The sequence below is a fragment of the Zingiber officinale genome, chromosome 6A, assembly GCF_018446385.1.
Source record: "Zingiber officinale cultivar Zhangliang chromosome 6A, Zo_v1.1, whole genome shotgun sequence".
Lineage (NCBI taxonomy): Eukaryota > Viridiplantae > Streptophyta > Magnoliopsida > Zingiberales > Zingiberaceae > Zingiber > Zingiber officinale.
In genome coordinates, this window is record NC_055997.1 from 122,755,509 (window position 1) to 122,778,832 (window position 23,324).

The window sequence follows — 23,324 nt, forward strand, 5'->3', positions numbered from 1 at the left end:
TTACCCAATTGATCAAGATCATTTCTGCACCAAATCGCGTCAACCAATCGATTGGATGATCGATTGAACCCCCAATCGATTGGCAAGCAGAAAAATGTGTAGAGCTTGAAATGAGCTTCGTTTCACATCCAAGATCACCTCATTCCGATATCCGAGTCAAAAGTTATGCCCTTCGGAAGTTTACTACGTCTGAACTTTTTAGTTCCATGTCAACTCCCTATTGGACTTATGACCGCTAAGTGTTCGGTCAACTTTTGACCCATCTGGACTTTCTCTTTGTCGACTTCTTGTTGGACTTCTGATCACCAAGTGTGGTCCTTCTTGACCCACTTAGATTTATTGTCTCGTGCCAAGTGTCCGGTCCTCCATGACCCACTTGGTCTTCCTTCCACCAGATGTCCGGTCACCCTTGACCCATCTGGATTTCCTTGTGCCAAGTATCCGGTCAATATTTTGACCTACTTGGACTTCTCAATACCATGTATACGGTCAATCTTGACCCACCTGGATTCCCATGTACCTGGCTTCACTCACCATGTCTTTCCATCTGCCTAGATTCACTCACTAGGACTTCCTATCTGCCTGACTTCACTCACCAGGATTTTCACCTAGCTTCACTCATTAGGAATTCACCTGGCTTCACTCACCAGGATTTTCCCACTGCCCGACTTCACTCATCGGGACTTTCACCTGCCTAGCTGCACTCACCAGGACTTTCACTTAGCTTCACTCACTAGGATTTTCCAACTGCCTCGCTTCACTCACCAGAATTTCCCAACTACCTGGCTTCACTCACTAGGACTTTCAACTGCCTAACCTCCAGTTAGGACTTTCCCAGTCAATTATCCGGTCAACCCTTTGACCTACTTGACTCTTCTTCACATCTAATTGGTAAACCTTGACCATAGAGGAATTGTATCAATAATCTTCCCAAACAGATGATTGCATCTGCAATCTCCATGTACTGTCAAATATCGAAACTCAAATATCAAGACTCAAACTTGAGCCAACTCAAGCTTAGTCAACCAGGTCAACCTTGACCTAAGGATATTGCACCAACAATAACTGTTGTGAGTCAAGGAATATTTCAAAATCTACCATACACTAAGAGTGAAACCTTCCTCCTACCAATGGGAGGCCGTCGAACATCCTCACTCACCCGACACGCCCTGAAACCCGACATTCTCTAGCAGCATGCAGACTCAAAAGGCTTGCAGAGTCGTATAAAAAGGAAGGTCCTCTTCACTAGGTATACACACATCCACACGCATCTTCAAAACTTCTTTTTTCTTCCTTCCTTTGTACATTGCTTCGCCGGAAAAGAACTCGACTTGAGCGTTGGAGAGCCTGCGTCAGGAAACTCTTCCCTGATTTATGGTCTCTAATGCTCCGTGTACTTGTCTTGATGTGTGCAAGACCCAAGTACCACTAGTTCCATTATCATAGGCCTCTCTTTCCGCACGAGGGTCCAAGTGTTTGATGCATATATATAGGATATATCAAAGTCGTCGCTCTATCAATGCCGACATTAGCTTCCTTTATCTTCATCTACCTCTTTGAGAAGATTTTTATTTTATTTTATTTATAAAGATCCTTTTATGGAGAAAAATATAGCATGCATGAATATTTATTCAGCGAAGTAAAATAACACACAAATCACGAACATAATCACTCATCGTGAAACAGAGTCACGTTGTACTCGACGACGGCGTCGCCGGAGGTGACGTTGAATGTATGCGTTCGCAGGAAGGCAAACCCCTGCGCCATCCGGAACTTTCCCCGGCCGCCGACCACGGCTAGCTCACGCTCCAGTATGGGATTCTGCGAGAAAACGCTGAAGGAGCTGCCGTTGAACGGCCCAGCCGTGAAGCCGTAGTCCAGCCCCATCACGAACATCACAGACCGCCGAGACGCTGACATGTAGAAGCCCCGCGCGTAGCCCACAACCGGCGAGTCCGCCTCAGGGGCCTCCGTCAGCAGGTCGTCGACGACGAACAGGTTGCCGAAGGCGCCGGCCGGGCCGGTGCGGCCTACGGCGGAGGCGACGAGGACGGCGCTGGGGTCGGGCCCGCTGATGGTGTCGTGGAAGAAGAAGTGGAGGTTGGTGGTGACCTTCTTGGCTTCCGTGGACTGGTGGAAGCATTGAGCAACCAAGAAGGCGAGAATAACTAGAAAGGGAGCCACTCTGCCTCTACTCGCCATTATCGTCTCCAACCTTCTCCTGTTTCTTTGATTTGCAAAAAACGGGGGCTTTTACGTGCATTATATGCAGAAATATGCAAGACACATTTGGAAAATTAATATGAGAGGAGATTTCGTGGGATTAGTAAAATAGTAATTTATTAAAATGTGGATTCAATTAGGGTTGTAAAAAAAGAAAATTTAATATAAAAAAATTGAAGATTTTTCCTATTCTTGATTATTCTTGCATGGAAACAAATTATAGCTTTAGCCTGTTATGGAAGCCTTATAAATCTTTGAAGATAAAAATTTTTGAAGAAATTTTATAGTTTCTTTTTCCATTTATACGTTAAAAATTATATCACATTATTAATTTATTAAATATTAGCAATTATTTAATAATAAAAAGTATTTTTAATATATTATTATATTAGGTTTTAAAAAAAATTACTTGGATGTCAAGAGAAATAATGTGGTACAATAGGTATGCTGTGAGATAATCGAACATTTTTTTTATCAAACTGAATTCACCGAACATAATTACTTAAATACGAACATGAGATGGAAGGATAATGATGAATTATAGAATTAGGTAATTTAAATTGTTAGTTACGGACATTATCAAATTCAGTTTAATCTATTTAATTGATTTAACTCATCCTAAAATTTTAAGACCAAATCAATTTAATCAAAATAATTAATATTTAATAATAATAATAATTTAATTGAATGGAATGTTTTAGATTTATTCTATAAAAATAATTAAACTTTTACTCACTATAAAAATACTTCCATAATTCTAAAGAAAGTACCATTGATATCAGATATCAAACTGCCTGCATGCGAAGGCTTTGTTCTTCAGCGTCTCATAAGAACTCGCCCATCATTCTCACAATTTGACTCATCTCGGGCCTTTTCTCTGGCCTCTCCGCCGTCAGTTGGGATCTTCTGGTCCGCAAATTGCGGACCAGGAGATAGTCCACTGCATGGGAACCCTTGATTTGGATGAACCTCATCTTTAAATAGGTGGGGTCCATCCAAATCAACGGTGTAAAAAAGTCGACCATCCTCTGATCCGCAATTTGCGGACCAGAGGATCCATGCTCCTCCGCCGTGCACAACAGCGCAATTTTCACCATTCTCTGATCTCGGGTTTTGTTCTTCCTGAAGCTCTCCGTCCTCCATTTCCTTATCTGTCGACCGTCGCCACTTCCAGTATCATCATACTGAAGCTGTAGACGTCGGACTCCTGCGTAGCCTGCTCCTTCCCGCTCGCTAGCTCCGGCGCCAGGTACCTCTGACTCGATGGGGCGACCTCCGCGAAGGTCCCTCCGTCAGAGGAGTAGCCCGGCGAGCAGCGGATGTTGGCGGCGAAGCACATGATCCCTCACTCGGACACGCACCCGTTGCCCTCCTCGTCGATCAGAATGTTTGACGGCTTCAGGTTGGCGTGCACTAGTGGGTACCTCGTCGGAAACTTGTGGATGAACGCAAGTCTGTCGCCGGTGGACACCAAAATCCGCTTCCGGCTGGCCCAATCTAGCAATCTTCCAATACCTGAAGCATTGATCGGGTTCAAATCGTGCATTAAAATCGAATCTTTGAAAGGATTAGCGTATTACTGTCTCTCTGCAACGAGGTTTGAAGGTTTCCCATGGGCATGTAGTTGTAGATGTTGGGTTCGGAGCGCAGCAGAAGACATATATTGATCATGGATCTTTTCGTGGTACATATAATTTTGCACAAAAGTAATATAAAACATACCCCGAGTCCTCAATGTGTGTGAATGATATCACAGACAGATAAGAGCCACACGTGTGACTCCTCTAGCGGTATCCATGCGCACTAGATCACGAACTTGACACGATCCGTTAGGTGCTAGCCTTTTGGATCGACAAAGCCTTGGAAGCACTACCGATCTCTTCCGGTGGAAGACGAAGTTGACGAAGGAGAAATGGAGAGAATGAAATCCTTACTTTGAATCTTTCCGAGGATGACTATTTATAGCTTCCAAGGAATACGAAGAGTTAAGCTTTCAATTAATTCATCATTTATGATCTTCATTAATAAGGAAGATGAAGAGTTATATACTTCATAAATTCTTCATTTATGACCTTCATTATGATGACTCTTCAAATTCTCCATTAATTATCATTATGATGGCTATTCGAATTCTCCATTAATCATCATGATTATGGCTATTCAAATTCTGTCTTCTTTTTATCAAATAAATCCATATTTGATCTTGATCTCGACTAGCTTCTGATACTCATGTTCATGTCTACGTGCTATGCGTGCGATCCTCTAGATTTTATACACGAAGGCAGTGTAAATCCATACACAGACTAAGGTAACTGTCTAGCAACAGTTTTTAGCCACCCAACGCGATAAAATTAATATCAGTTATAAACTGTAAACAACTATGAATCGATTACTGTGTAATTCAATCTCTTCATCTAAAGCCTACATCCCAATTAATTCGATACATTATGCATCATTACCAAATTAATTATTTTACTTGTTTTCCAAGATATAATAAACTCCTCTTGAATGATAAATCATTCCTCCCATGACCATGGATTTTGAGTCACTAATATCTCTATCAAGCGGTCAGGATGTTAACTCCTAATCCAAGAGAGCGATGAATTCTCTATTGACTCAACACTATTCTCTCTACGTTTTGTCATACGCCCAACTACCGTATTAATCACAATCCGATTAAAGACTGCTTTTAACGGAGTCAAAGCACATAACTCCACGCATAGAATAAATGAAGATCTCAAGTCAAAATATCAGTTACACTCGTTCATAAGAGGAATAACCAATGATGCTTAATATGTGGTCTCCTCTTGAGCGGGTCGTGTCCAGTGTACCTCTAAACTCAAGGCACCCCCCAAGTACAACTTGGATATCCATCCCTCCGGTCTATCTCGACCTAGTCATACTCAGCGTTGATCTAGATATCCATATCCCCTCTAGATATCTATCCGATCAAGGACTGTTTTCAGATTAATATACCCATTAATCTGTGGGACTTTATCATTAATCATATACGTACAGAAATGTAAATAATTAATAATAAATTCTTGCCTTTATTAAATAAGTATCCACAAAATACATAAGGAGTGTCTTGGCACATAAGTGCACACATTAACAATCTCCCACTTGTACTATTGCCAAACACTACGGACTCTTAGTCCTAGGCTCCTCACATGGGTGTCATGTTTCTGTAGAGGTAAGGCCTTTGTGAGTGGGTCTGCGATATTCTCGCTGGTATCTACTCTGCTAACCAACACATCACCCCTCTGAACAATCTCCCTAAGGAGGTGATACTTCCTTAGTACATGCTTGGATCGTTGGTGAGACCTTGGCTCCTTTGCCTGTGCTATGGCCGCATTATTGTCACAGTATAGCACAACTGGATCAACAATGCTAGGAACCACTTCAAGCTCCGCTATGAAGTTCTTGATCCACACAGCTTCCTTTGCTGCCTCTGAAGCTGCTATGTACTTGGACTCAGCTGTTGAATCTGCAACTGTCTCCTGCTTGGAACTCCTTCAGCAAACAGCTGCACCATTCAGACAAAACACATATCCTTGTTGCGACTTTAGATCATCCTGATATGTCTGAAAACTTGCGTCAATATATCCTCTGACGACTAATTCCTCGTATCCTCCAAAAATTAAGAACGTGTTTTTTGTTTTTCTAAGATACTTGAGGATAATCTTTACCTCAGTCCAATGCCCCTCTCCAGGATCTGACTGATATCTACTCGTCATGCTTAATGCATATGAGACATCTGGTCGAGTGCATATCATAGCATACATTATGGACCATATAGCCGAAACATAAGGTATCTTGTCCATTCTACTTCTTTCCTCATGTGTTCCTGGACACATAGCTTTGGAAAGATGCACACCATGTGACACTGGTAAATATCCTCTTTTGGAGTCCTGCATACCGAATCTATTCAGCATTTTATCAATGTATACACCTTGACTCGACCCTAGTAACCTGCTTTGTCTATCTCGGTATATTCTAATACCTAAGACATAGGTTGCATCTCCAAAATCTTTCATTGAGAAACACTCTCCCAACCAAGTATTGGTAGATTCTAGGCTAGGGATGTCATTGCCTATAAGAAGTATGTCATCAACACACAACACTAGGAACGTAATCTTACTCCCACTAACCTTCTTGTAAACGCAAGGTTCTTCTGGATTCTTGACGAAAGAAAAATCTTTAATGGCTTCGTCAAATCGCAGATTTCAACTCCGAGATGCTTGCTTTAGTCCATAAATGGACTTCTTGAGCTTACATACTTTATTGGTGTTCTCGGATTTTATAAAACCGGGAGGTTGTACCATATATACTTCCTCCTGTAACTTTTCATTTAGGAAAGCAGTTTTAACATCCATTTGCCAAATCTCGTAGTCCTTGTAAGCCGTTATAGCTAGCAAAATTCTAATGAACTTAAGCATTGCAATGGGCGAAAATGTTTCATCATAGTCAATTCCATGACGTTGATTGAAACCCTTTGCCACAAGCCTAGCTTTATAGGTACTTATGTTCCCATCCATGTCAATCTTTTTCTTGAAGATCCATTTGCACCGTATGGGTTTTACCCCAACTGGCACATCAACCAACTCCCAAACTTGGTTGGTGTACATGGAGTCCATTTCAGATTTCATGGCTTCCAGCCATTTCTTAGAATCATTTGAAGCAATTGCTTCCTCGTAAGTCGACGGTTCATCATCTTCGATGAGTAGCACTTCCTCATCTTGGGTTACCATCCAACCATATATGTTTGGCTCTCGATGTATTCTTGTAGACTTACGTTGATCTCACGTTTCTTGAGCAGTCCCGGATGAAGGAGACACTTGTGCTTGTGGCACTGTCTCATTATCCAACTGTTCATCTTCCAACCTGTCTGTAGAGTCTATAATTTCTTCAAGACTTACTTTACTCCCACTATTTTCTTTATAAATAAATTCTTTTTCCAAGAAAGTAGCATACCAAGCAACAATAACCTTATGCTCACTTGGGAGATAAAAATAATATCCCATTGTAGCTTTGGGATAACCTACAAACATACATTTTATGGATCTTGCTGCAAGCTTATTAGAATTTTCATTCTTCACGTAAGCATCACAACCCCATATCTTTAGATAAGACAAATTTGGTTTCTTTCCAAACCATAACTCATAAGGAGTCTTATCTACTGTCTTGGTAGGAACTCAGTTAAGTGTGTATGCTGCTGTTTCTAAGGCATAGCCCCAAAATGACATTGGAAGACTTGCATGACTCATCATTGATCTAACCATATCCATGAGTGTGTGATTTCTCCTTTCCGAAACACCATTCCACTCTAGCGTCCTAGGATGTGTAAGTTGGGAAATTATCCCACACTCTTTTAGGTAATCAATGAACTCTTGGCTTAGATACTCGCCACCTCGATCACTCCGAAGGGCCATAATCTTCTTACCAAGTTGATTTTCTACCTCATTCTTGAATTCCTTAAACTTGTCTAGAGTTTCAGACTTATGTCTCATTAAGTAGACATATCCATATCTACTTAAATCGTCAGTAAAAGTCACGAAGTAGGTATACGCTCCTCTAGCCTGAACTTGCAATGGTCCACAAACATCACTATATATGAGTTCTAGTGGTTCCTTTGCCCGTTCACCTATCTTGGTGAATGGCTTCTTGATTATTTTTCCTTGTAAACATGCTTTGCATGTATCTATGGGCTCTAATTCAAAACAGTCCAAATACCCATTATTGAGTAGTCTAGTGATGCCTTTCTGGGTTATATGACCAAGTCTACAGTGCCAGAGGTATGTTAAGTTTGAGTCATGTAATTTCTGTTTCTTACTTTCAATACAATAGACCGGTTCATCTAAGTTAAGAACATAAAGACCATTATTCAATGAACCATTCCCATAGAATATATTATTCAAATAAAAGGAACATAACTTGTTCTTGAATTGAAATACAAATCCCTTGGTGTCTAAACTTGACACCGAAATGATATTCTTTGAGAAACTAGGAACAAAATAACATTTTTCTAAATTCAAAACAAGTCCACAAGGCAAATTTATTGAATAGGTTCCTACAGCTAACGCAGCAACTCTCGCTCTATTAGTGACTCGTAGGTCCATTTCACCCTTGGACAAGCGTCTGAAGTCACTTAGACCCTGCATGTTCGCACAAATGTGAGAACTACTTCTAGAATCTATGACCCATGATAAAGAAACAAAAAGATTGCACTCTATCATAAAGATACCTGAAGCATCAGCTCCACTGGCATTCTTCTTCATGAAAATATAACAGTTTTTCTTCCAGTGACCTTTCTTGCTACAATAGAAGCACATGGTGTCCTTCTCATCAGATTGGAGTACCTACATCCCTTTCTTAAGCTTCTTCTGAGTTTGATATTTAGGATTCTTCACTGCATTAGCCTTGGGATTGAAGTTCCCGATGCTTGGGCGCTTGTTGGTCTTTCTGACCATCATTGCATGCAGTGAAGGATTTACCTTCATATCCTTCTCAGTAGTTTTCAACATTACCATCAAATCAGTCAAACTCTTGTCCATGCTATTCATGTTGAAGTTCAACACAAACTGAGAAAATGATGGAGGTAGTGACGATAAGACTAGGTCAACAACCAAGTCCTGGTCTAACTTGGAACCTAAGCTCTCGAGCCTCTCTATGTACCCGATCATCTTGAGTACATGAGGCCCAACTTGGTTTCCTTCCTCCAGCATGGTACGAAATAGTGCTCGAGAGGTTTCATACCTCTCTACTCTCGCACTCTCTTGGAAGAGCTCACGCAAGTTCTGATCAATCTCCCTAGCATTCATGTTCTTATGTTGTCTCTGCAACTCAAGAGACATAGAAGACAACATGATGCATTGCACATCCAGTGCATCTTCCATATACTGAGAATAATAAGACTGATCTTCCTCTGAAGCATCGGGTGTAGGCTCTTTTAGTGGTTCGTCTTCAAGCACATAAATTTTTCTCTCATGTCTTAAGACGATTTTCAGTTTCTTATACCAATCTAGGTAGTTGGAACCGAGGAGGATATTCTCTTTCTCGAGAATGCTTTGCAGAGATAAGGTACTTGTGTTTGCCATCTAAAATTTAAAGCAGAGTTTTAGTATTTGTGGAATTATTTAATAAAGATTGTTTATAACTCCTATTATTTTATTCAAGTCCAACAACCCTCACTATTAGAATCGGGAATTAGTTGGTAACAATTCCTAATAGGACCAAAACCCTGAATCATATAGAATGCACATAGCTGAGCTGTACCTACATGCTATATTTATCAAGTAGGCCTTAACTTGCCAATCACAAATCTATGTGATTTTCGGTATATTCTTGTCGAGCCTTATATTCTCAACACTTGCCTCTCAAATCAGTTAACCTTAGGTGAGCTAAACAAGTCAACGAATTTGAGTTAAGTCGACACACTAATAATTATAATAAATTATAGATGTTTTGACATAAGCTCACGGCTGAGCTGTACCGACTTTATGTAAAAACTCTAACTATCATCATAGTTATTAGTGGAGGGCTTTTAACAAATCTTGACTTTAATATATTTAAGGGATTTTATAATTATTAAAAATGTCTCACCATAATTAACTTCTTGTGCATTTGCACAATCTCATTACGAGATTTATCTCCATTAATCCTCTTAGTCTTTTAAGACAAATAGGTCTCGGAGATGTTAACATGTTAATCTACTTATGCCATAAGGAATTTATATCAAAATTGCAACACATATTACTTTACAGGTTTTAGACAAAATTCATTTCTATCATGAAATGTTACGGTATATAATTTACAATAAAGAAATTAAGATTTATTTGAAATCTCTTGAAACACTGATTCTTCAAATAAATTTTGAAGAATCGGCTTCGTACTATATGATCCAACCACGAACTTAGCTCTGATACCACTGTTGGGTTCGGAGCGCAGCGGAAGACATATATTGATCATGGATCTTTTCATGATACAAATACTTTTACACAAAAGTAATATAAAACATACCTCGAGTTCTCGATGGGTGTGAATGATATCACAGACAGATAAGAGCCTCACTTGTGACTCCTCTAGCGGTATCCACGCGCACTAGATCACGAACTTGACACGATCCGTTAGGTGCTAGCCTCTTGGATCGATAAAGCCTTGGAAGCACTACCGATCTCTTCCGGTGGAAGACGAAGTTGACGAAGGAGAAATGGAGAGAATGAAATCCTTACTTTGAATCTTTCCGAGGATGACTATTTATAGCTTCCAAGGAATACGAAGAGTTAAACTTTCAATTAATTCATCAGTTATGATCTTTATTAATAAGGAAGATGAAGAGTTATAGACTCCATAAATTCTTCATTTATGATATTCATTATGATGACTCTTCAAATTATCCATTAATTATCATTATGATGGCTATTCAAATTCTCCATTAATCATCATGATTATGGCTATTCGAATTTTCTCTTCTTTGTATCAAATAAATCCATATTTGATCTTGATCTCGACTAGCTTCTGATACTCATGTTCATGTCTACGTGCTATGCGTGCGACCCTCTAGGTTTTATACACGAAGGCAGTGTAAATCCATACACAGACTAAGGTAACTGTCTAGCAACAGTTTTTAGCCACCCAACGCGATAAAACTAATATCAGTCATAAACTGTACACCACTATGAACCGATTACTGTGTAATTCAATCTCTTCATCTAAAGCCTACATCCTAATTAATTCGATACATTATGCATCATTACCAAATTAATTGTTTTATTTGATTTCCAAGATATAATAGACTCCTCTTGAATGATAAATCATTCCTCCCATGGCCATGGATTTTGAGTCACTAATATCTCTATCAAGCGGCCAGGATGTTAACTCCTAATCCAAGAGAGCGATGAATTCTCTATTGACTCAACACTATTCTCTCTACGTTTTGTCATACGCCCAACTACCGTATTAATCACAATCCGATTAAAGACTGCTTTTAACGGAGTCAAAGCACATAACTCCACGCACAGAATAAATGAAGGTCTCAAGTCAAAATATCAGTTACACTCGTTCATAAGAGGAATAACCAATGATGCTTAATATGTGGTCTCCTCTTGAGCGGGTCGTGTCCAGTGTACCTCTAAACTCAAGGCACCCCCAAGTACAACTTGGATATCCATCCCTCCGGTCTATCTCGACCTAGTCATACTCAGCGTTGATCTAGATATCCATGTCCCCTCTAGATATCTATCCGATCAAGGACTGTTTTCAGATTAATATACTCATTAATCTGTGAGACTTTATCATTAATCATATACGTACAGAAAAGTAAATAATTAATAATAAATTCTTGCCTTTATTAAATAATTATCCACAAAATACATAAGGAGTGTCTTGGCACATAAGTGCATACACTAATAGTAGACGAGCAGCTTCTCCTCGTGAGCATTGCAAAATGCCTCCAGGCTCACCACATTGGGATGTCGGACCCTCCCGATGATATGCATCTGGCGATCGAATACCTTACCTCCCTGCGCAGCCAAAAAATGCATCGCGCTCAGCCGCTTGACGGCAACGATAATGCCGTCCTCGAGGGCGGCTTAGTAAGCGCTTCCAGAAAACCCCTTTCCGAGCACCTCTACCGACTCTTTCAAAAGGCAATCCAGCCGCAGATCCTCCCCTCCTTCGAAGCAGATCAACCCTTTCTCCTTCTCCTTCAACTCCGCGATCTCGATTTCGTCAACACTACCCAGGGATTTCAATAGTTTCTTCCTCAGCCACAGGTACATACCGACGATCACCGCCATGCCGATCGCGATCACAAGTAAAGTCAGTGACTCCGATCGCTAAGAGAACGGTACGCCCGGCCTTTGTTAGGGATCTCGGTCTGGATATGTGTTCAGAGGAGGAATTAGGGGAAGGGGATGAAACTGGAGACTTTTCAGCTAACAGGGAGATCCCGCCGCAGCAATCGGGCAGCGACCAAGGTTTTGATCAAAAGCCGAGATCGGGAACTTTGACAGCGGGCCGACAATCTCCCCCGTCAATCAGTTCCCCTTGAAATCTCTAATCCTCCCAAACCGAAGCCCCTCTAACCCGCCGGTAAATCGATTGCGCTCGACTCGGAAGGAGGCCAGGAAAGGAAGCCCCGCGTCGAGGGCGCCGCTGAGTTGGTTGTGGGAGAGGTGGAGATGCTTCAACGGTTCAACCTAGCATTCCTATAGTGGGTCAGAGCGGGGAGGGTGCCGGAGAGGGCATTGTTTCTGAGGCTGAGGACGCGGAGGTGAGGAAGTCGGAGAAGGAACAAAACATTGCCGGCGAGCGAGGCAGCGTCAAGACGGACGCTAGCGACACTACCGCGGTAGCACGTGACGCCAACCTAGGAGCCAGAGCAGGGGTCGCAGCCCTCCCACGTGTGAAGGACCCCATTGCCATCTCCGGTGGATGACCTGAAAGAGAGGAGGAGGTCGGCATCCTCACCGCCGGCGCCGACCATATTGATGACGACGAAGGTGAAATACACGAGCATCTGCGACATTGCGGCATACTTAACCAACAAGAAGAGCACTGTTGACTGTCTCTATATATTCAGAGAAGGAAGAATTGGCGGGAAGTGCTGTAATTGGTGGGGATTAGAAAAGGAATGAGGTTAAGAGAATAGGACAACAAGAAGATACCAAGCGGAAAAGAGCTGGGTGAGGAGGCATTTCGACGGTGTGTTTAAAGTGATTGGGGTCAAATGGAAAGACTTGAGTTGACTGATGAAGAGGTGTAGTGCAGTTTGCAAAGTAGTCCTCCGACGGAGGTATTGGACAGTTTGCAAGGGAGCGGAGGGTTGACATTTACCAAATATTCTCCATTGTATGGGGAACAAGCTAGGGATTCGATTCGGAACTGATGAGATTTTGGAGGTGAGTCAAATAGGATGGTCAATGAGGTAGTTCGATGACAAAAGTCAATTAGTCATCTAAGAGATGTTTTTCTTTATTTATTGAGGGTCATTCCAACTTATAAAGTATAATAGTTCATCTTCGATTGTTTTACATCTCACACTTCTTGGAACTTTCGTATTTAGTACTCAAAATATGTTTTAAAAATCATTTATAAAATACGATGATACAGTGTATAAATGAGAGAGTCTGATAATGTCATAAAATCAATAGTCAAAAGACATGACAGTTAACAGTCAAAGAAAGATAGTAATTCAACTCTCTCGTTTCACCCTCCGTATAATTCCTGATCGAACACAGATAGGTCAGGTTCTCAAGGCTGGTTTCCGAGCCAGGATTTTAACTAGTTCCTGGCTGGCTACCTACTGCTCAGGTTATCCAAGCTTAGATAGCTCAGTCTCTACGTATGACCCTGACATATATGCCAGACAATCCCTAATCGACTCTGCCCCGGTCAGGTCACGCAAGCTTAATCCCCCATCACAGTCTCAGGTTATTCCAGTGTCAGAAAATTATAATCTCTAGTCAGAGAATAACTGTTAGGGTCAAAATGTGCTAGAGGGAGGGGGTGGTAAATAGCTCATCGCGCTCGTCGTTGCTTGCTTCTTAATAATGATATGCAGCGGAAAGAACAAGAAACAAAAATACAACGCTAACACAAGAATTTTTTTGGTATCCACCTCAAGAAGAGGTGACTAATCTAAGGATCCACACGCGACACACACTCCACTAATCAAAAACACTCCTTCTCGGTCGCAGTCGGAGGCGAAGAAGCCTCGTACAAACCCACACAACAAATACAACACACGCAAGAAGAAAATACAAAAGATACGAATGAAACTTCTTCTTCTTGCTTGTGGTTTGTTGTCGCCTCTTGAACCTTAGAAGTGTAGCTACACTTGTCCCCAAGAACCTTCAAGATCTAACTGTGAAAGTAGAGAAGTTGCTGAAATTGTCGTTTTGCTCGCTGGAGAGGAAGACTGAAGAATTGTGCAGAAAATCGCTCGCCAGCGACTATAACCTGCGCAACGGTCGAATCACAATCAATTGAATGACTCTCAATCGATTGGGGAGGCTTTGAATCGATTGGTCGATCGATTCAGAGCGCCTCTGTGCTCTATGGAAATCACCTGAATTGATTGCCCGATCGATTCAACCTCTATCGTGCGATTTACAGCACTCCAATTGATTGCCCAATCGATTGGAGGTTTCAATCAATCAACTGATCGATTCAGAAGCTCTCTATTCATTCAAAAACTATCCCAATCGATTGACCAATCGATTGGGGAAGTTTTGATCGATTACCCAATTGATCAAGATCATTTCTGCACTAAATCACATCAACCAATCGATTGGCTGATCGATTGAACCCCCCCCCCCCAATCGATTGGCAAGCAGAAAAATATGGAGAGCTTGAAATGAGCTTCGTTTCACATCTGAGATCACCTCATTCCGATATCCGAGTTAAAAGTTATGGCATTCGGAAGTTTACTGCATCCGAACTTCCTAGTTCCATGCCAACTCCCTATTGGACTTATGACCGCTAAGTGTTCGGTCAACTTTTGACCCATCTGAACTTTCTCTTTGCCAATTTCTTATTGGACTTCTGATCACCAAGTGCGATCCTCCTTGACCCACTTAGATTTATCGTCTCGTGCCAAGTGTCCGGTCCTCCATGACCCACTTGGTCTTCATTTCACCAGATGTCCGGTCACCCTTGACACATCTGGATTTTCTTGTGCCAAGTATCCGGTCAATCTTTTGACCTACTTGGACTTCTCAATACCAGATGTCTGGTCAATCTTGACCCACCTGGATTTCCACGTGTCTGGCTTCACTCACCAGGTCTTTCCATCTGCCTAGCTTTATTCACTAGGACTTCCCATCTGTCTGGTTTCACTCACCAGGACTTTCACCTAGCTTCACTCACTAGAGTTTTCACCTAACTTCATTCACCAGGATTTTCCCACTGTCCGGCTTCACTCACCGGGACTTTCACCTGCCTGGATTCACTCACCAGGACTTTCACCTAGTTTCACTCACTAGGATTTTCCAACTGCCTAGCTTCACTCACCAGGATTTCCCAACTGTCTGGCCAAGACTTTCAACTGCCTAACCTCCAGTTATGACTTTCTCAGTCAAGTATCCGATCAATTCTTTGACCTACTTGACTCTTCTTCACATCTAACTGGTCAACCTTGACCAGAAGGGAATTGTATCAATAATCTCCCCAAACAGACGATTGCATCTGCAATCTTCATGTATTGTCAAACATCGAAACTCAAACATCAAGACTCAAACTTGAGTTGTCTTGACCTAAGGATATTGCATCAACAATAGTTGCTATGAGTCCAGGAATATTACAGTATCTACCTTCCTCCTACCAATGGGAGGCTGTCGGACATCCTCCCTCACCGGACACGCCCTGAAACCCGACATTCTCTAGCAGTGTGTAGAATCAAAAGGCTTTCAGAGTCGTATAAAAAGGGAGGTCCTCTTCACTAGGTACACACATCCGCACGCATCTTCAACACTTCTTTTTTCTTCCTTCCTTCGTACACTGCTTCACTGGAAAAGTGTTGGTGCGGGAAGCATCCGACGATCAAATCTGAGTTTTGATAATGGAAAAGGATTCAAAGTTAAGGTGTGTGTTGATCTAACAGTCTGAATGAGTGTTTCAGGAAAGTCCTAACTGCGGTTAGGTAGGTGAAAACCCTAGAGGGTGGTAACCCTAGGTCCTAGGGGGTGGTAACCCTAGGTGGAGAAAAGTCCTAGCTGCGGTTAGGCAAAGGGAAAACCCTAGGGGGCGGTAACCCTAGGTCATAGGGGGTGGTAACCCTATGCGGAAAGTCTTGGTGGGTCGAGTGCTTCAGGCAAAAGTCCTAGGGGGTAACCCTAGGTGGAAAGTCTTGGTATCGCGAACCAGGTGAAAGACTGGATCAACCGAGAAGCGGAAGTCCAGCAGAAAGTCCGGAAGCATCGAGCACCGAGCAAAAGTCTAGTCGATCTGGAGGATCGCACTGGCATCAGGTAAATCTCCTGAGTGGAGTAGGTGAGGACGCGTTCCCCATATAGGGAACAGTAGGCATCGGGTCGACCTAGGGTTTCCGGTCGAAAATCCGAAGTCAGACCCGGACAGTCCGGAGACTGTTATTATATTCTGTTATCATATTTACTGTTATTTTGTGCTTACTTTGTTTTGCAAGGTAAGTGTTTGGGACTAACACTTTTGCAGGACCAAAGGAGCACAAGTTAACCTCGGATGATCAATGTCCGAGGCACCTCCATGGAGCTTGGAGGCACATCGGGTGCGAGCCAGGAAAAGCCAGCGCAGCAGACTGGAGGCGCCTTGAATGAAGCTCAAGGCGCCTTGGACCGAAGGCTGAAGGCACCTTGGAGAGGCTGAAGGCGCCTTGAACTAGATAGAGTTCGACCAGGTCTGTGCTAATCCACGCGGGCGACTCGGCCTTCCTGGAGGCGCCTTGGATGGCATTCAAGGTGCCTTGAACACTCTTTATAAGCAGTGTTCGACCAGCAGTACAACACAACTCATTCCAAGTGATCCTCTTGCTGTGTGCTGCTAAATCAACGACCCGGAAGTGCTGCGACTTGACACCGACGACCCGGAGCTTCGCTTTTTCATCCATTGTTGTCAGTATAATATTTCTGGTCTAAATTAAGCTGTAAATTGTTATACTTGTAAACCTTATCGAGCTTATAGTTGTTGCCCACGGAAAGCGATCAAGGATCGCGGGCCTTCGAGTAGGAGTCGATCTAGGCTCCGAACGAAGTAAATCCTCGTATTTTTTCTGTTTGTTTTTCTTTATTCCGCTGCGTGTTTTAACTCCGATAGTTTTACGAATCGAACGAAATAGCCACGAGCGCTATTCACCCCCCCCTCTAACGCTTCTCGATCCAACAATTGGTATCAGAGCGGGGTCGCGTTGATCTAGTGCAACCACCAATCACGCAATATTTTTTCATGGTATTTTTTTTGTTTTTCGAAGTCAATTAGAAATTAGCTTATTAGTTAAGTTCTAATTCCTTTTCGAATCGGTTTTGCTCGAAGTTGGTCAATACCACTCGAGCTCATTTCTTTTTATTAATCCTGCACTACTAATCCAAGACTCAGTCTTGGAACAGAATTCTTTTGTCTTTATTTTTTTCAAGATGTCGATGGCCCAACGAGAATGTTTCAGCACCGTTCGCCCCCACACTTTTCTCCGGAAAAGACTTTGGATATTGGAAGGGGTGAATGGAAACCTTTCTAAAGACGCAGTTCGATACATGGATGATCGTCAAGACTGGACTACAACTCCCATCCGACGAAGACGGCAAGCCGACACCCTGCGAAAAATGGGAACCAACCACAATCAAGAAAGTAGAAGTTGATGCCAAAGTGACCTGCACCCTCCAGTGCGGACTGACCAAGGAGGAGGTCAATCGAGTTGGTCCGTTCACATCAGCAAAGGAGCTCTGGGAGAAGCTGATCGAACTCCACGAGGGCACCTCCGATACTAAGGTAAGAAAGAGAGATCCCTTGTTTAATAAATTGTATAATTTGAAAATGCAGGAAGACGAGACGGCCAGCCAACTGCATGCAAGAATTCAAGACATCCTCAACTCCCTCCACGGAATCAGGCAGAAGGTAGAAAATAGGGATATAATAAGGTACGCTCTTAACTCGTTTCCAAGAAGTACATTGTGGACATCAATGGTAGATGCCTACAAAGTCTCTAAGGATCTATCTTGTATTAAATTAGATGAATTATTTTCAGAATTCAAACTTCACGAGCAGACTAATGCACAGTCAACCGAGAAGGGGGTTGCTTTGGTTGCAGGTACTAATCGAACACGCAAACCGAGATCACGACGAATAACTGAACCAGAGTTGGAAGAAGAACCCGATTAAGACGATGAAGACGATGAATTAACAACCGAGCTCGTGAACCTCGTAAAGAAGCTCTACAAGAAGAAGAAATGCTTCAACAAGAAGGACCTAAAGAAGGCAGTCCAATCCAAGGAGGCCCAACCAAGTTCTAAGGTAAAGTTCGAAGTGATTTGCTACGGGTGCAACCAGAAGGGGCACATCAAGGTCAACTGCACTAATCAAAAGGATGCAAAGAAGCAAAGAAGGAAGAAGGCCTTAAAGGCGACATGAGACGAATCTTCCTCAGAAGACGACGACGACGAACTCGATCAGACGAGTTTACTTACGCTGATGGCCCGGGACCAGATCGACGAATCCGAGAGCGAGATCGAGTCGGAGGTCGAGTCCGAGCGAAGCCACGGATCCTTATCTATTTCCGAAGGCCCGATCCCTCTGTAAGTATCCCTCGACTCAATAACTTAGTCAATTATTTATTACGAAAATTAGCTAAGTCGAATCTTAGAATTAAGTCACTTCTAAAGGAAGTAACTATCCTTAAAGAAGTGACTGACTCCAAATCTTTGACTGAACCAGTTTAGACTGGAAACTCAACTCAAGTTCAAAAACTTGAAGAAGAGAACTCCAGTCTGAAAACTCAAGTCAACGATCTGGAGAAAACACTAGAACGGTTTTCTTTAGGTTCCAAGAATCTTGACCTAATTCTTGGGACACAAAGAGTCGTTTACAATAGAACTGGTCTAGGATTTAAACCAAAAAGGAAATATAAATCTTATTTATCACTTGTACAAAAAGCAAATAGAAAAATAATCCAAGCATGGGTCCCCAAGTCCAAATTGATTAATCAAGTTGGACTTGGTCAATATTGGATCCCGAAGGATCAAATACACTACCTCGATAGACCATATCGAGGCTATGATCCAGGGGGAGCAAAAAGAAAAATAATATTAATAAAACGAACATAATTTCAAATTAAATTAAAATTTCAAAATTAAATTAAAATTCAAAATTCAAAATTCAATTAAAAATTTGAAATTAAATTAAAATTCAAAATTCAATTTAAATCAAATAAAAAATTAAAAATAGAAGGAGGATCCAGAATAGCTGGCACCCGCAACTAAACTACCCGACTGGATAACCGAACTTAATCTACCCGAAATGGGTAAACAAGAGTAGACTACCCGGCAGGATAATTAAGGTTAGATAAAATGAGCTAGGTTTAACTTGACCCACGGTACTGGTGAAGTTTTTGGATGATAGTACATTAGGGAAGCTTGGGCATCGCATGTCTAGGAAGATATGACTTCGACCTGGTGCACTTGGCCAAGTGGAACTAACCGAAGCTACCCTTAAATGGATCCTAACTAGTTAGACCAAGATTTAGTATTAAGTTCAATGGGTAGGACTATTTGAAAAGCCTCGAAGGCATGGTTACTTTAATGAATTCCTAGTGACTCACCATAGCCCAGAAGTTTATCCAAAGAATGTTTACTTGTTGAACCCAAAGCTAAACCTGAATCTAACACAAAGTTAAACATAACCCTAAAATTGAAGCTCAATTCATCTCACAAAAATTATAGGATTCCCTGATTGAAAATTTAGATCGGGTGAGATGACTAAGGAATTTAAAATTCAAATTCAAAATTAAATTCGTAATTAATATTATGTTATTTAAATAAAATTATTTTGAAAAATCTTTTAAAACTTAATTTCAAAATTATTTTAAAAATCTTTTAAAACTTAATTATTTGAAAAATATTTTAAAAAATAATTTTAAAAATCTTTTAAAACTTAATTTCAAAATTATTTTTAAAAAAAATCTTTTAAAACTTAATTATTTGAAAAATCTTTTAAAAAATCATTTTAAAAATATTTTAAAACTTAATTTCAAAATTATTTTAAAAATCTTTTAAAACTTAATTATTTGAAAAATCTTTTAAAAAATAATGTTAAAAATCTTTTAAAACTTAATTTCAAAATCATTTTAAAAAAAATATTTTAAAACATAATTTCAAAATTATTTTAAAATAATCGTTCAAAACTTAATTTCAAAATTATTTTAATCCTTTAAAACTTAATTTCAAAATCATTTTAAAAAACTTTTAAAACTCAATTTCAAAATCATTTTAAAAATATTTTAAAACTTATTTTCAAAATTATTTTTAAAAAATCTTTTAAAAATTATTTTGAAAAATCTTTTAAAACTCAATTTCAAAATAATTTTAAAAATCTTTTAAAACTTATTTTCAAAATTATTTTTAAAAAAATCTTTTAAAAATTATTTTGAAAAATCTTTTAAAAATCATTTTAAAAATCTTTTAAAACTTAATTTCAAAATTATTTTGAAAAATCTTTTTAAAATCATTTTAAAAATCTTTTAAAACTTAATTTCTTAATTATTTAAAAATCTTTTAAAACTTGATTTCATAATTATTTGAAAAATATTTTTAAAATATTTTTAAACTTAATTTCAAAATCATTTTAAAAATTATTTGAAAAATCTTTTGAAAATCAATTTCAAAATCATTTAAAAATTATTTGAAAAATCCTTTGAAAATTCATTTCAAAAATCTTTTGAAAATTCATTCCAAAATCATTTAATTTTTTTTTCAAAATATTAGTCAACTAATTTCATAATATTATTCAATTAATTTCAAAATATTAATTAATTTAAAAGGGTTTAAAAATCTTTAATTCTCAAATCATATTATGATTGCAAATGTTAACTCTAATTAATTTTTACTATAGTCTCAAAGTTTAATATATTCTAATTTGAAATTCAAACTTATATTTTCAATAGTTTTATTGACAAAGTTAACTTTATCTGACACTCACTCATAAGCTAAACATGCCTGAAAACCTAAAATGGGTAAGATGAAAAATTAAACAAAATATAAAAGACCTATTATATTTTATACATGCTTGGACTCTAGGACCCAAGGGATTCATGTTTGCATTAATTAAGGGGGAGTGAACGGAGTTAAGCTAATTATCAAGTAACTTTTGAAGAGCTTTTCAAATTTAATTAAATATCTTTCGAAAAACTTTTCAAATGGAGATTGTAAGATTGAGCATGCTTTAGGGCTCTGATACCTTATCAAAACAATTTGGATAACTTAACATCTATTTAACCTGACTCATGCTTGGACTTAAGGACCAACTGAATTTGATTAAATAAGCAAATTTAAATTTTTAGTTACTCCCTCTTCGTCCTAAAATTTCATAAATTCTTACTATTATTTTATTCAAAATTAAGCTAAGTCCCTTTTCACTTAAGCTATATTTTCAAAATTCAATGTTTGCAAAAGGCTTAGCTAAGTGATTCATAGAGCAACTTTCAAATTTTTTTCAAACTTAGCCAACCTTGAAACCTAACTTTATAAATTCTTGCTAAGATATTTTCCTAAGTTACCTTTCAGATAGTTTTGCAAAATTTAACTCGCTTTCAAAAGATTTCTGCTAAGCGACTTCAATTTTTTTTTCAAAAATAATTTGGCTCCAAAAATTCTTTAAAATCTAGCTAAGTTTTTCAAAATTTATTTAAGTTTTTTTTAAAAAATAACTAAGTTTCAAAAGTTGCTAGAGTCATCATTCGAAGTCATAACTTAGGTGAAAAATATTCCTTTTAAGTCGTCCTTCTCCCTTAGCTAACAAATTTTTTCAGTAAAATTTAATTATAAGCTAAGTGTTACAAAAGCATTTTCTTCAAAGCTTAAATCTGTTTTATTCTAAAATATTATAACTTGCTTTCAAATGGCTTATTTTTGATAAATGGCAAAGGGGAGAGTAGGGAAATTCAAAATTAATCTGATTCAAAAAGAAAGCCCTGTATTAAGGGGGAGCTTCACAAAAGTTTAAGTATTAGCTTAAGTTATGCTTTTATTTGAATTTATATACTTAAGCTTGCTCACTTAAAACCTTTTAATATACTTATGCATTTGTTTTACTTAACTTTGAATTTGGGTTGTCATAATCAAAAAGGGGGAGATTGTTGGTGTGGGAAGCATCCGATGATCGAACCTGAGTTTTAATAATGGCAAAGGATTCAAAGTTAAGGTGTGTGTTGATCTAACAGTCTGAATGAGTGTTTCAGGAAAGTCCTAACTGCGGTTAGGCAGGTGAAAACCCTAGGGGGTGGTAACCCTAGGTCCTAGGGGGTGGTAACCCTAGGTGGAGAAAAGTCCTAGCTGCGGTTAGACAAAAGGAAAATCCTAGGGGGCGGTAACCCTAGGTCATAGGGGGTGGTAACCCTATGCAGAAAGTCTTGATGGGTCAAGTGCTTTAGGCAAAAGTCCTAGGGGGGTACCCTAGGTGGAAAGTCCTGGTGTCGCGAACTAGGTGAAAGACTGGACCAGCCGGGAAGCGGAAGTCCAGCAGAAAGTTCGGAAGCATCGAGCACCGAGCAAAAGTCCAGTCGATCTGGAGGATCGCACTGGCATCAGGTAAATCTCCTGAGTGGAGTAGGTGAGGACGCGTTCCCCGTAGAGGAAACAGTAGGCGTCGGGTCGACCTAGGGTTTCCGGTCGGAAATCGGAAGTCAGACCCGGACAGTCCGGAGACTGTCATTATATTCTGTTATCATATTTACTGCTGTTTTGTGCTAACTTTATTTTGCAGGGTAAGTGTTTGGAACTAACACTTTTGCAGGACCAAAGGAGCACAAGTTAACCTCGGATGAACAATGTCCGAGGCGCCTCCATGGAGCTTGGAGACGCCTCGGGTGCAAGCCAGGAAAAGCTAGCGCAGCAGACTGGAGGCGCCTTGAATGAAGCTCAAGGCGCCTTGGACCGAAGGTGGAAGGCGCCTTGGAGAGGCTGAAGGCGCCTTGAACCAGATAGAGTTCGAACAGGTCTATGCTGATCCACACGAGCGACTCAGCCTTCCAGGAGGCGCCTTGGATGGCATTCAAGGCGCCTTGAACACTCTTTATAAGCAGTGTTTGACCAGCAGCACAACACAACTCATTCCAAGTGATCCTCTTGCCGCGTGCTGCTAAATCAACGACCCAGAAGTGCTGCGACTTGACACCGACGACCCGGAGCTTCGCTTTTTCATCCATTGTTGTCGGTATAAGATTTCTAGTCTAAATTAAGCTGTAAATTGTTATACTTGTAAACCTTATCGAGCTTATAGTTGTTGCCCACGGAAAGCGATCAAGGATCGCGGGCCTTCGAGTAGGAGTCGGTCTAGGCTCCGAACCGAACGAAGTAAATCCTCGTGTTCTTTCTGTTTGTTTTTCTTTATTCCGCTGCGTGTTTTAACTCCGATAGTTT

The 23,324-nt window shown here is 40.1% G+C and overlaps 1 protein-coding gene across 1 annotated transcript; it reads right to left on the reverse strand.

The window, feature by feature from the left end:
- Nucleotides 1-1,668: 1,668 nt before the first annotated feature.
- LOC121995255 (dirigent protein 4-like) lies at nt 1,669-2,202 on the reverse strand. The gene has a single exon (XM_042549039.1). The coding sequence runs from the start codon at nt 2,200-2,202 to the stop codon at nt 1,669-1,671; it is 534 nt and encodes a 177-aa protein (XP_042404973.1).
- Between the last annotated feature and the right edge of the window lie 21,122 nt (nt 2,203-23,324).

What these genes read in the sequence shown, in the direction of transcription:
- LOC121995255 (XM_042549039.1), bottom strand. Translation starts at nt 2,202, where the DNA reads ATGGCGAGTAGAGGCAGAGTGGCTCCCTTTCTAGTTATTCTCGCCTTC.